This window comes from Ammospiza nelsoni, chromosome 7 (assembly GCF_027579445.1).
Source record: "Ammospiza nelsoni isolate bAmmNel1 chromosome 7, bAmmNel1.pri, whole genome shotgun sequence".
In the NCBI taxonomy this organism is placed as follows: domain Eukaryota; kingdom Metazoa; phylum Chordata; class Aves; order Passeriformes; family Passerellidae; genus Ammospiza; species Ammospiza nelsoni.
In genome coordinates this window covers 26,661,257-26,675,314 of record NC_080639.1, presented here as the reverse complement: position 1 = coordinate 26,675,314, position 14,058 = coordinate 26,661,257, and the positions used below count along the sequence as shown (strand labels likewise).

General features: G+C 38.6%; 1 protein-coding gene across 1 annotated transcript in view; it reads left to right on the top strand.

Annotated features, from left to right (window-relative positions):
• CNTNAP5 (contactin associated protein family member 5) overlaps positions 1-11,011 on the top strand; it is a 270,547-nt gene extending 259,536 nt beyond the window's left edge. The window contains exons 23-24 of the mRNA XM_059476246.1: positions 1,750-1,821; positions 2,820-11,011. Of these exons, the coding sequence (XP_059332229.1) occupies positions 1,750-1,821; positions 2,820-3,016 (269 nt within the window). The 3' untranslated portion in view covers positions 3,017-11,011. The remainder of the gene's footprint in view (positions 1-1,749; positions 1,822-2,819) is intronic.
• Positions 11,012-14,058: the final 3,047 nt, after the last annotated feature.

The window sequence follows — 14,058 nt, the reverse complement described above, 5'->3', positions numbered from 1 at the left end:
AGGAAAAAAGGCAGAAATGCATGACTGCAAGCTTTGACCTTCTCATGGACCTGCTTGAAGAATCCCTCAGGATACAGACTTGGTAAGAAGAATGGTGTGAGGCCCAGACAGGTTGTAAAGTCTTCATCCTTGGATCTATTCAAAACCGAAATGGATACAGCTCTGAGAACCTTGCCCTAATAGACTTGGATGTGAGTAGGGGTTTGGACTAGATGACTTCTAGGGAGCCTTGTGACCTCAGCAGGGCTTCCAACCTCAGTGAAGCAAGCTGTAATGCCATCAGTTTTATCTCAAAGGAGGAGGATGTCCTGTTAAGGTCCTAGATGAGACCCAGTATTGCTATTCCTTGGCTTCAGAGTGTATTGTGTTCCCAGTGGAGATGGCTCTGCTGTTACAGGCCATCTGCTGCACTATAAAAAACCATCCTCTCCTTGTATCCTGATTTTATTTCTCAGACAAAATGTAATTCTTGGGGCTTGTGGCTGTTGGCCTCCATTTTGAAACTGCTCTTCAACATTTGTTCTGTTTTCTTCTCAGTGCTTAAATTCCAGTAACCAAAAATAGTGAAGTGCTGATTGCATTAGGTGTCAATCTTAAATAGTCTTTTAGGCACAAATAACATCTTATATAATTTTAATAAAAATTTAATTTTATACTTTTTCATACATAGTTAATAATATTTCATTATTTTTTGACTAGTGCCATGCATTGGCACCAGTTATGATTTTTTCTCTAGTACAGGAGAACTGTTATAGAACAGATGTAAATTTTTAATTGTCACTGAATTCACTGACTTCAGCTGAGGGATGGAGTAAAAAATATCTCACCAAACTTCCATTATCCAGAAAGTTAACTCATCTTCAATGTGAAATAATGAATGCTCTCCTCTTCTAGTTTGTGAAAAGAAGTGAGTCACACTATCAATTTCTGACAGCCATCTTAGGGTATAAAATAATTGTAGGTTGTTCTCTTCTTTGACTAAATTTTTAAAAAGCCCTAAATTGCTAGTTTTGATTTATATAACTCATGTATACTGAAAAATAATGTGAAATTAATCTATTGGTGATGTACAATATTATTACCGTGATCTAATTTTGAATTTAGCCATGTTTGAGCTTATATCAGAGGCCTGAGATCAGGCTAAATAACCCCAGATTTCCTTCCCAGTCTAACCTTTTGTATGATTCATTCTATATTATTTGTGTGTAAAAGTCTATTTTTATTCCTGTTCCAGTCCCACAAATGTAGCAGATGAGATGTCCCAAGCAGAGACTGCTTCTCTTTTGGGATTGAATTCAAGTTGTACATCTCATCTACAAGATAGGTCAGATCTAAATCTGCCCAGAATCCCTTTCTTTTGGCTTCTTTCTGGTATCATTTCTTAGGTAACAACAAAAAAGATAATAATACATCTCTGACTGAGAAAAGCTCCCAGTAGGATGTTTAGTTAAAATGTCTCTCTGATTCTTCTGATGAACTGAAACAACACTTTCAGGTGTTAATGTGAAACTTTCTGTTTCCTTTTACATATACTCTTAATAGAATTTGCTTCTGAAGGTGTACAATAAAATTGTTCTGCAAACTCATTTTATTTTTCAGACCCTTCTGGTTCAGTTCTCCAATCCCTCAAATTACATCTTCTGAAAACAGGTAGAATTCATGAGAGTAAGAGGGCACTTCTGTCTAAGCCACAGGGAAAATGAACAGTTGATACAGAAAATAAGTTCTCTTTTGTTTAACCAACTGCAGATCCTTTTGGGAAGACAGATGAAAGAGAACCTCTCACCAATGCAGTCAGAAGTGATTCAGCTGTGATTGGAGGTAACTTCATTTTTAAAGACTACAGTCAAAACATCGTTCTGTCAAGGCAAAAATCTAGACTTTAAATCTGGGCTCCATGAAATCTAGTCCAAGGGGTTTTTGGTAATCTGAAGCAGGTCTAGTATCTGCTCTGTTGATTAGCATGTATCTGTCAAGCTACCTAAGTAGGCAGCTGCATTATGGATTATTGTAGTCACACATGGATTATCAGAAACCTGAATCTTTTGAAATACAGCTGAACTCTGCCTGCCTGCCTGCCTGCTTGAGCAGGGGATCTGGACAAGATGATCTCCAGAGGTTCCAGGTGTTCTCTGATTCCATGTGACTCTCTGTTCTAAGACCCAGCTAAGCAGCCATTTTTTTACACACCACCCTGGTGAATACTTTGCATAGAATTCACAAATCTTGTATTTCCTGAGCTCTCTCTTTGTCATCCGGTGGTGTAGTGGAACTCACCAGGTCATATGGAAGAATTTATGTACTGGGGAACATTGTCCTCATAATTTCATGTGTGGTTTTAATTTTCCTATAATGGCCTAAAAGACAATTTATCTCTGTTTATTTTTTAGTGTGCCCTGTAGTGAGCTGCCTTTGATAATATCTAGAAGCTATAAACCAAAGTGTACAAGGCTCATGCAAGGTTCCCAGAGATAAAAGAAGAAAATATGACAGAGCAGGAATTTGTATGAACAGATCTAGTGTTTTAAAAGCAAACAAATACACTGAACTAACTTTATTTCCAGTGGAAGCATAATTTTACAGAAATTAGGTCAATTATATCAATACATGGTCTATTTTTAGAGCTCCTAAGGTGACAAAATACAAATAAAAAACTACCAGGGAGGGTTTGATAGAGGCTTATGGTTGTGTATGGACTGAGATGAATTGATCTATCACACCAACTAGCTGCTGTGCATGGGTAAATGTGTTTTGGAGGTAACTGAGCCTTTTGTTTTGGTTTTCCCTCTTTCTATCCTTCCTTTTTTACCCCTTCACAGGTGTAATAGCAGTTGTGATATTCATCATCTTTTGCATCATTGCCATCATGAGCAGATTCCTCTATCAACACAAACAAGCACATCGAAATAGCCAGAAAAAGGAGAAGGAATACCCAGAAAACCTTGAGAGCTCCTTTAAAGCTGACATTGACTTGCAAAACACAGTGAGCGAGTGCAAACGGGAATATTTTATCTGATGGACAATGCAATTTCTTCTTACTCTTCCTCCCCTAACCTCTCTTTCTTTATTCCTTTCTCCCTTCCTTTTTCTTTTTTCTTTTTTTTTCCTTTTTGGATTTTTTTTTCTTTTTTAACACTCATTTTTTGCTAGCTTCTTTTTCATTTGGAGAAGACCGCCCTGCACAGGAAACACTGAGAACAATCACAGTGCCTCATTCTCTGCACAAGAGCCTGGCAATCACAGTTTACTTCTGCAGCTCAAGAGACCTGTTACCCCATCCTACACAAAATAAGATCCACATGCACACCTGGTTTCTGCTGTCAGTTCTTGGATGTTTCAAAGCCCCTACATTTATTTGTTGTTATTTTTTTTTCTCTGGAGACATTTAAGTCATTGCTTTTACACTAGAGCTGGACTATGTAAAGTACAGGTAAAGTAGTTGAACACATAGCTCTGCAGATACTGGGACAGGATAGAGGGAAAGAATGAGATCAAAACAGCTGATTTATTTCATGGGCTCATTTACAACAACCATAAAGAACCAGCCAAATTCTCAAATGTTATTGATTGATATATTGTCTATTGATTTAAATGGTGTTAAAATAATTTGTACCAGTTGAAAAGCTGGTATGGCATAAAAGAAAATAAAACTGTCCTCATTAAGCTCCTTCCCCCAACCTCCTGTCCTTTTACTGTAACTTTTAGGCTTCTCAGTACTTTTCCAACAATATATGTATCAACAATAAATATCATTCCCATGCACCTCTTTCACCTCCATCTCATAAGGCTGGCTATGTAGACCCAGCATACACTAGTATAACCCTAGCTGAAGCATGGAAAATAGTAGCTTGAATCTCCAAGGGGTTTAGGAAGCTGCTAGGACTTAGGTGCTCTATATTTGTCTGAAATTTTAGAAATGCAGCATATGCCTGTTCATGCCACATGGAGGATTATCACACACTGAGGTTAAACGCTGTTGCCCCTGTGGAAAAGAAAAAGAACATAGATGAGAAAAAAACCAAAATAGTTTAATCTTAAATATGACTCACACCTTCTGCCAGCTCTTCTAAAAAAAGAAAAAAGAAAAAAAAGTCATACTACTTTAAAAAGCCTCCCAAAACTGCATGAAAGATTGATTGGTATTTCCTGTTTGTAGAAATTGGAATAACTTCTCCAAAACTAAATAGAGAGAGATCTGAGGTCATGTCTAAAAAGATGAATATTTGATAAACCTTCTTTACAAGGAAGAACACTAGGGAAACAAAGAGATCCCAAATACTCTACTTCAAATTAATCTTCACGCTTTTTTTAAAAGTCTTTTGTCCTTTCCTGATTGGGAGCACTACTGAAGAATCAGGTTCTGCCCTTTTTACTTGTGCTGCATGGTTACAGTGTGAGGATGAAAAACCTCCTTTTCAATCACAAACATCCTAAGGGTAAGAAGTGAAGGAGTCCCAGCCAGTGAGGTTTTGAACTCTCTGTTGTGTCCATGTGACATCTGCCTTTGCAGGGCTTCTAAAGAGGATGTAGAATTTGCTGGTGGTAGAATTAAGCCTAAGGTTAAGGGGAAGAAAAATCTTATTCATTGCAATACTCTTGATTTAATTCAAGCTGCAATTGATTGTGCAGCTAAATTTCCTTCTTTGCCCTACTCCCTGTTCAGTCATCCTGGGGTTTCCACATGGTGGTCCTTTTTACATAGATTTAAAATTAAGGAATCTCAGTAGGAGGTAGCAGCCCACAGCAAACTAGAGATGAGCTTACACTTGCAACAGGTGCTGTTTTTCTAGGCAGTCCATTGGAAAGGTATGTTGGTGTTTACTGAAGTTTTTTGTTTGAGTTTTTTTATCAGAGGAGAGAGCAGACAAGGAAGAATAAATAAATAAATTACTGTTTTGATATGGTACCACTTCTTTTGGAGCATTCAGGGAAGAGAAAGCAGTCTTGGAGTGACATAATTCTTATGTGAGGAGGAATATGAGACCAGCCCTTTAACCAGAACTCTTCATTGAGCAACTTTATAAAGCTATAAGTCTATATTGAAACTAGTTTGGTGCCATTCTTCTATGGTCAACTGCAGCCATTTTGGCACACACTGGCTGTTTGGGTGACACAGTTATTTGACAGTGTTTCTGTGTGATGAGTATTGGAACGATGGATTGAGTAGCTGGGTTCCCTTTATGTTGCTTTGTCTTCAGTGGTAAAATCCTGACAAAGCAATGTTTTTCCTTCCTGCAGATCAAGCTGCTTTGTTTGGCATGGCAGAAGGGAGGAATAGGAGACTTCATGGGCACCTCTGCCTGTGTTTGAGTCATCTTTTCTGAAATGGCCTCTGTGTGAGACATCTCTGATGTGCTAATGTGATTAATTGGCTACATGAAGAATGGAATAGGAAGGTAAAACTCTGAAAATTTAGCTAGCTTGGGGTGCATCTGTAAAAAGAACGAACTTGATATGAATGTAGGCATGAGTATACAAAGACATTCATTTATATCTGTGGATGTACTGAGATGAGAAGATTTTATGCTACAAGGCTGAACAAATGAACAAATTTGTATGGACTTCTAAATCAGGATGTCAAATTATTCTTATTAAAGATAGCTAAAATATACTAAATGAAGTACTCTAAATATATACCCTTTTTTGGTTTTTGTTTTGTTCTAATGCTTTCTTTAATGAGGGCATAATTGAATTTCCTTCAGTATCAGTTAAAAGCAATTAATTTTTTAATAAAAGAAATACAGTTTTTAAAAAATCTACTAGAGCTACAATTCATTTTCCTTAGTTCAAATTAGAACTTTTTCCCATCTATTTAAAGCCATTTCTGCTACTTTTGTTAATGTTTCTTTTTAAATGGGGTGTATTCCCTTTTCCTTTTATCTGTCGTTCTTGGATAATATTTTTAAGTAAAGCCAGGGGATAATACTTTTTTACATAAATTTTCAGATTTCATTTCAATGGAAAACCTGAGACTGTCAAAGAGTTGTTTAGAGGCAGTTTGGGTTTTCTTCCTTCCGCAAGACAAGTTTCATAATAAAAGTAAGGGACTGGTAGAAGGATACTGTCTGTTTTTGGGTTTTTTTTCTCTTGGTGATATGATATGTAACCTATGAAAATTATTGGTGTTAGGCAAGCTGTGAAATTATGAAGTATTTTAGATATGGATTTCAGCACTGCAAATTCCTGGTTTCCAGAAAGGACTTGACCAATAATAGCCGTGCTTATAAAGATATTTAGTCATGCAGAAGGACTCTCTGTGAATGCCAGTGCCTGGCTATAGAAAACAAAGGAAGGCTGGATGTCAGAAAGCTAACTCCAACTAGTTTGGCTGCCACCTGGGTGAAGGATAGGCTTTACAGAGAATTTAGTCTCTTGAGGATGTGGATCAATGCTTAAGTGACTAAACAAAATGAGCTTTTAACTCACATTAATTTCTGTGTCTGCCTTGCTGTGGAATGTTCTAATATACTACAAGACATTTAAATACCTTTGAAAATTGAGTCCCATTTCTCTTTTGGAAGTAAAACTTTGGTCCTAAGTAAGTTACCTATGTAATTGGCAGTTAGTATTTCATCTGTCCATATTCACTTATTAGAGACAAGAAAGTGTGAGTGTTTTGGGTCAATTTTAAAAATGTACACTGTTTTTATTTCTTCTTGCTCTTGCCATGGCTCCACACCTAGATTATGTCTGCAGTGAAAAAGCCAAATAAAAGATATACTTTTAACTCATATGGGTTAAGCCAGAATTCCCACCTGGGACTGTAAAAATGACAATATAGAGCTGTGTGGTTATCAGAGTATGTTCAGTCATGAGGTGCCCCTGATATTTAAGTTAAAATTACAACCAGATTACAAAAACAAGATCCTTTCTCTTGGCTTTATTTTAACCTGATCTAGCTAGACTTTACTCATCCTATTTATCAATTGCTCAATTTTTAGAGTGTAATCCAAACCTTTATTTTAATGAGATCTTTGTCTATATTAGCATTTAGCTGATCACATAATTCACATATTGGATGAATCAATATATCATATTGTTTCACTATGGTGAGGGGTTATGAATATTTTCCTAATGAAGTCAGTATTGATTTTGCTGACAATAAGATTGAGACCTATGAAGCCCTTGGATATTGCTTTTATCTTTTGGGTTTGTTTCATTTTGCATTTGGTTTTACCAACTGCCTGTTCCACAATTGTCATCCAGTCTTGTCCAGCCCTGTGGTTGGTGAGGACAGGGCAAATGTCTCAAACATCCTGTAAGATTAAATGAGTCACTAGAGATGCCTTTGTCTCTCCATTCATTTTAGAGACAGAGTAGTCTCCTGGCAATAGAGAAGTTACTTATAGCAGAATTTGCCAATGAATACAAATTTTACAATAGTTTTGAAGATCAAGTAGACACATCTCCACAGGTGACTATTACAAGTGACTTTTTTTTTTTTTTTACTGAGGTGACAGCTGGGGTCAAGGAAGGACACCTTGCATCTAAATTACTCTAAAAATTGCTCTAAACATCTCTGCCTAGTAAATGCATACATCTCCTTGTAGGCAAATACATGAAAATCAAGTTTCAAAATACCACTTTGAGCTGGTGACAATCTGATTGATAATCTGTGGGGAAGTGGATAATTCTGCTTTCAGCCTGTTCTAGATCCAACATCCATTTTTTGCCTCACATAGGAGTTTTGGCAGATAGCATACATGAAGCCAGATCCACACATTTCTGAATCTAAAGCTAGCTCAGCCCTCTCAGATGCCTTTCTACATGTCTGGTGCCATTTGAGATGATACCTGGTATATCTGCATTTCCAGGAAGGATCCAAGTCTCCTGTCTGCCATATCCTGGCATCTGTTAACTCCAAGTAGCTATGTCTGATACTTGCTGGCTTTTCCAATTATAATAAGTTCTCATCCAGGAACCCTAAGTTCTCAATGAGATGAATCCCTGAAAAAATAAACCTCATCTTCAGAACAGAATCAACCTTCCTCCTGGAAGGAAACCAGTCACTTGACATGCATGCTCCACTTCAAACTAACAAGAGTGTAGAGGAGGAGGAACTTGACCTCTTTGTGATCCATCTCATGCCATTGTTGTCACTCTCACCTACACAAAGTTTACCCTAAACAAGACTAGTTTTAAATATTCTTCTGCACTGCTGTTTTTTCCACAGACACAAAGGAGTTTTTTTTCCATTTTATTTTTCAGAAAGCAACCCTTCATAAAAGACTTGAGCAAAGTCTGAGACCTTGTGAGTGCTATTTCAAAGCTTTCATGCAGTTTTTTAATGCCTACTTACCAAACAAGCCAAGTGATATAGCTTACACCCCTGCCAAACCAAGGGCCTCACCCAGCATCTTTAGAGGTTGGTGGGAGGCCTCTTGCTTGACTACAGTTGGAGTTGCACCAATACCCTTGAAGTTTTGGGGGTTTTCTTCACAGGTTGCCATCACAGCTTCAAAACATGATTTGTTCCCTTGGGTTCTGCAGTTTGCTGCACTTTCTTTCCCAGTGGAAAGTTCTTCATGTCCTCTTTCAGTGTGGGCGGCCCCCTCCTCCCTGCTACTTTTGTACATGAAACTTCTAAACACGTTCTTCTTTTGGGTCTGAAGTAGCTTTTTTCTTTGACTGTTTATTTCAAGACATGCCTATAGAAAGTTTGAATATTTCAGTGTATTGGTGCTTATTTTTGTGATCTTTTGCACTAAGTTACTATGACAAAAACAAAAATTGGAAAAAAAGCACACTTTCTGGTGAACTCTTGTAATTTGTAAGCTCCTTGTTTGTCGTTTGTAATGTGTTGAGTCTACAAGCCGAGCTAAGGAAGGATTAAGGCAACAGTTTGTGTTGACAGTGTCACTCCATATCCAGTTCACCTCTGTTTTCTTCATCCCTCCTGTTTCTTTAACATGTGGAGCTATCAGATTGTTGCTAGGAGTCAGAGGAGCTTGTTTCACAATTCAAATTAAGATTATGATTTTTTCCTGCCAGTCACAGAAACCAAAAGTTCAGCTGGGTGCTCAACCAGAAGGGAGACACCACTCCATCGTGTAGATGTAGTCACCATGTGGTGACCTGTAAGGGGAAAAGAGGACATTAACATTTCAAACTACCATTGTGATGGGGCAGTGAAGGAGGCAAAAGCTCTTGGAAAACATGCACTGTTTGAAGCCACACATGATAACCATCAGGTGGATATGAGGCTTTTCAGTATTTTTCAGTGGTAGGTTTTCTTGCCAGGGAATGAATTGCTGCTGCTTAGTCTGCCAAAACATAGTTTTAGTTGTCCTGATGATCTGTAAAGTATCAGAGATGTGCTCCAAACATGGGAGAGGATTTCAAAGCTCTGGCTGATACCGGATCCAGATCTTCCCAGTTAAATTGCTGGAACACTCCCAGGTAGCCCAAAGGAGAATTTGGGATGGTTTCCCTCAAACAATCATAACATTTAATCAAATGTTAGGCACAGCAGGTGATCCAAAGAATGGCATTTGCTTAGAGACTTTCCACTCCCTCGTTTAGGATGCTTGTGGCAGCTTTTTTCTAAGCTGTGACTGCTGTTCACATTGCAACACTACTTACTTTTTGACATGCTAGTCATAACTCTCTTCACAAATTTGAATCCCACAGCCCTAAATAGAGTCTATTTGGAACTAATTCTGCATGGGGAATTATTTACTCATTTTTGCATGGCTTTTACAGCTCCTTCTTGTGTCCTTTAGGCACATCCTTTCCTGATGTGTTTTGTCATTGCTGCCAATGCAGCACCCATACTGTTAAGAAGGAAGAAGGGTTGTTTCTTAGGTGAAGCTTAGATACAGCCAGTCACAGCCTCACTTTCCATTCACAACACAGTGGAATTGAAGTTTCAGGAGCTAAGGAGAGCAAACCGGTACATTTTTTTTATTCAGACATCATAAAAATCTCTACTCTGTGATTTTTGCAAATGAAATCTGTAGCACAGACCATTATATGTAAATGATAGTGAGAACCTTAGCATTGTTGTATCTGACCAGCTTTGAAACCCCCTTTGTGAAAGAAACAAGAGACAGCTTCAGACCTGGTTGTAACCCTGTTTAGGTCAATGTAGATACATCACAGATTAATTTAGCCTCATATTGCTCTTGCTTTGATGATCTCCTGCAAACTGGGGCTGACATACATGAATCCAAGTCAGGCCCTCATGATTGTCATCCCTTACTGCTGTCAATGAGAGTTGCATTCACTGAAATTGTGTTGTTTTCTAGCAAAACTGTGGATAAAAATTGGAATAAGGCAATGAACTTCAGCTCCAAAAAGCCCATGATATGGCTTAAGTCGCCTCCAGGAATTTCTAAAAATTTGTGTTTTGGGAAGGTTGGTCTGTGGGTGGTGTCTTGTCAGCCAATTCAGGAGCCAGCACACTAACACTGGAAGGATTGTATGGATTTTAATGGATAGAGGCACCCTTAAAAAAAAAAAGAGCAAAATGGCAGCTGAGATTAGGTATTTTTAATAATAAAAAATTGGTTCTTTCTACAGATGAGCCCTTCATCATTCATTTTACTTTGTTCTACTCAAATTTTATTAAATAAATCTCTCAGAGCTCTGTTCATTTTATTAGCAAAGCAAAAAAAAAAAGGACTTTTTTTAATGGTTTGTCCAAGGGTAAAGCAAGAGTCTCTCAGTTACAGTAAAAAGCAAAATGGAGATTTAGATTATTCCCCTTTCACTATCTGGTTTTCTAAAGAGAATTCCACAGGACGTTGCCTCAGTCTAAGTCAGTTTTGTAGACAATGTAACATGTCTTAATACCCTGTTAAGGGATTGAAAAAATTTAGCCTTAGATTCTTTTGTTTTCTATGGTTACTGTTGTACAGAAGAAAGACTTAAACTGTAAGTAATGTATATTTAATAAAAAAAGACTTTTTGTATGATTTTGTGTCGAAGACAAATGCCTCCTCTTGTGTTTTTATTTTATTTCATCTTCTAGCTGAATGAACATTAAAAAGTGCTGATTATGGGAAACCAATTTTCAGGTGTTTACATGTTAACTCCAAGCCAACGCACCTCACTGGATGATACTATTGATTTATTGATTTCAGCTATGGCTAAAAGTCATCACCCACATCCCTGACACAACTCATTAGTGCTGGTGGGCTGACTACAAGTCATGTCTGCAGATATTGCAGATATTCTGGTTAGAAAACCTGCCTGCTCACAGCTCTGTAGCTCTGTGCCCACACTCACAGATGTGTGCACACCCCTTCTCCCTCCCTGCCTGCCCTGCAGGAGCATCCAGAGCTTCTGTTCCTTCCCTGGGTGCCCTCGCACAGCAGCTGCACCGCTGGCTGGCACAGGGACCACAGCCTGCTGCCCTCACACGTGTCCCTGGCAGGATAAATGGGACATGGCTCACTCTCAGGGATTCTGTCCTGGCTTTAGGTGTTCGGTCTGATTACTTTTCCCCCTTCCTTGGAAGCTGAACATATAAATCTCTTAGTCTCCTTTGAAAGTCACAGTGTTTGATACTATCAACCAAGAACCAGTAAACACTGAGTTAGAAAATAGCATGAACCAAGAACCAGTAAACACTGATTTAGAATATAGCACATCTTAGGAATTACATAGAGGAGCACTCTTTCAAAAGTTTCACTTGCTTGGATCTGCTGCAATTTTCACCATAAACTTGTGATACTTACATAATCTGTGTGTCAGTCAGCCAAAGATTTTCATAGAATCAGAGGAGATGTGGGTCCCCTTATCTTAGGAATATCTTTGTGAGTTTTGTTTTTCCCTTTCATTTCTGGACAGCCTGTGACCCAGAAGGCAGGGCTAACACAGGTTTGTATCCTGCCTGGGCATGGGCTGTCTGGCAGGACAGCTTTGCAGTGCCTGCTCTGGAGTTCTACAGTGCACAGTGCCTTTCTCGTGGGGCTGATCCAGCCCAGCCCAGGCACCCCAGTCCACAGCACAGAACATGCACAACATATTCTGCCATACAGAATGACAGAAAATTCACAGGTTTGACAATATAGCAAACTCAAAAACAGAAGGAAGCAAAGAAACCATGGAGGAAAGATTTTGCTTCTGTGTTTGAAGTGCAAAGAGCTAAAGTTGTTTGTGATTGAAAACAGGAGAAAATACTTGGGGTTTTTTTCCTAATGCAATTAAGATTATCAAACTGTAAATAAACCAATATTACTGCTAAACCACTGGAGACCAATATATTGTATTTTAAAAGTCTAGTCAGTCTGTATGATTAATATTTCTCCAGAATGACTATATCACAGTTACCAGCAATAGAAGGATGTCTTTGTAGAGAGTCTAAAATTATAATTTCTCCAGGTAATCTTGCACAAACTTTTTGTACTCCAAATAAAACAGGCACCAAAGCCAAACCAACAGAGCCCTCCTGGTGTCCCCTTGTCCCTGGTGCTGCAGCAGTTGGGGTTAGGTATCACTTTTCTTAGACAAAGCTTCAATAACAATTAATTCTACACTGAGTTGCTTTACTAAGGAAAAAAAAAATGGCAAGACAACTACATAAATCTTTCAGACTTTCTTCATAGCTAATATAGTGGCAGCAGTAACCTTACAAAGGTTTGTAAGGACAGTATATTCTTTACAGTTTTATTTTTAATCCAGACCTTGAAAATTAAGTCTGCATGGCTTACAGTCTGGAAATGTCAATGTTAATTGACTTCCATTTTTCTGAGTGGAGAGAGAAAAACTGCTTTCTTTTTCTTTAACACTTTAAGTGGGGGCTTTAGTGTCCCCCATGATTTTAGGGTAGTTTGGGCTTTTTTGGCATTTTTTTTCAATGCATTATGCTTCTTTCTTCCTGAGTAGGAACACAATGAGTTAAAGACATTATTCAGAGGTTACACTAAATAATTGCACTTGTGTAATGGGAATGCATAGATCTATTTGGCAGACTGACAAAACTTCATTTATTGCAGTTTATGGCTAGTTAGCAATGTCTGGAAGAGGAGACAAGATATCATTGTCAGTTGTGGTCAATTCTCCTTCTTCCTCAGCACCTGCTCTCCTTTTCTGTCATCAGACAGAATTAAGGAGGAAAAAAAAAACCAACTCTTTTGCAACTTCCACATGACTAGCAGGTGTTTTATGTTAAAGCTTTATTCCTTCAACCAAAGGCCCATGGGCAAATGTATCCAGGCAAATACCATTAAGTGAATGCTGCTGTGAAAGAAAGGCAGGAGCCCTGCTGGAGTCAGATGTGGCACTTTTTTGCTTTTTGCCCACAGTGTAAGTACCAGGCAGCTGCAGTCAATGCTTATTTTTCTCTACCTGTTGTCCTCCAAGTAATCATAAAAAGCAGCCATACAAGGTCATATTTTTTTTTCCAAACCCCATACCAGCAATGTCTGTATTTACCTCTTCTTAGCTTGAGGTAATTTCTCTTCCTTTCTCAAAGCCTAAATTAAATAGCCTTTGCCTCAGTTTAAGCCTATTACAGCTTGTCCTATTGCCAAAGCAATGGAAAGAGCAGCTCAATCCCTTCCTGCCATGCAGCAGCCCTTTTCCTGTTTGACTATCTTGACTGTCTGTTTAGGCATTCTTCTCTAACAAAATGTTCTCAGACTGCAATGATGGGGGCCAAACCACCCTGCAAACCAAAACACCGATGGGGCATCCAAAGTTTGGTTTAAGAGGCTGCTACAAATGCTCCTGCATCAGAAAGGAGCAGCCTGGCACAGACATCAGCTCTGTTTCCTATTACTGCTGGTGCCCAGGATGGAGAAGCACCTCAGCCCCAAATGGTTAAGCAAAAATCTTCCTTTATAAGTTTACCTCATCCTTCTAAAAGACTTCAAGCTGTTGTGAAGAAAGAAATCTGCTTCCAGCTGGGAGGAAACCATTTAAAAAGTGACAGGGAAGAGATTATTTTGGGGTTCTGTTTCCCCCACCAACACTGCCAAGGGTTCACTGAATACTGCAATAAGAAAGCTACTGCAGGAGGAAAGGATTTATTTTTCCCAGAGCAGACTGTTGTGCAGGATCCTTACAGTGTGATCCAGAGTGTCCTCAACACCAAGTTAAAGAAACTGCAGC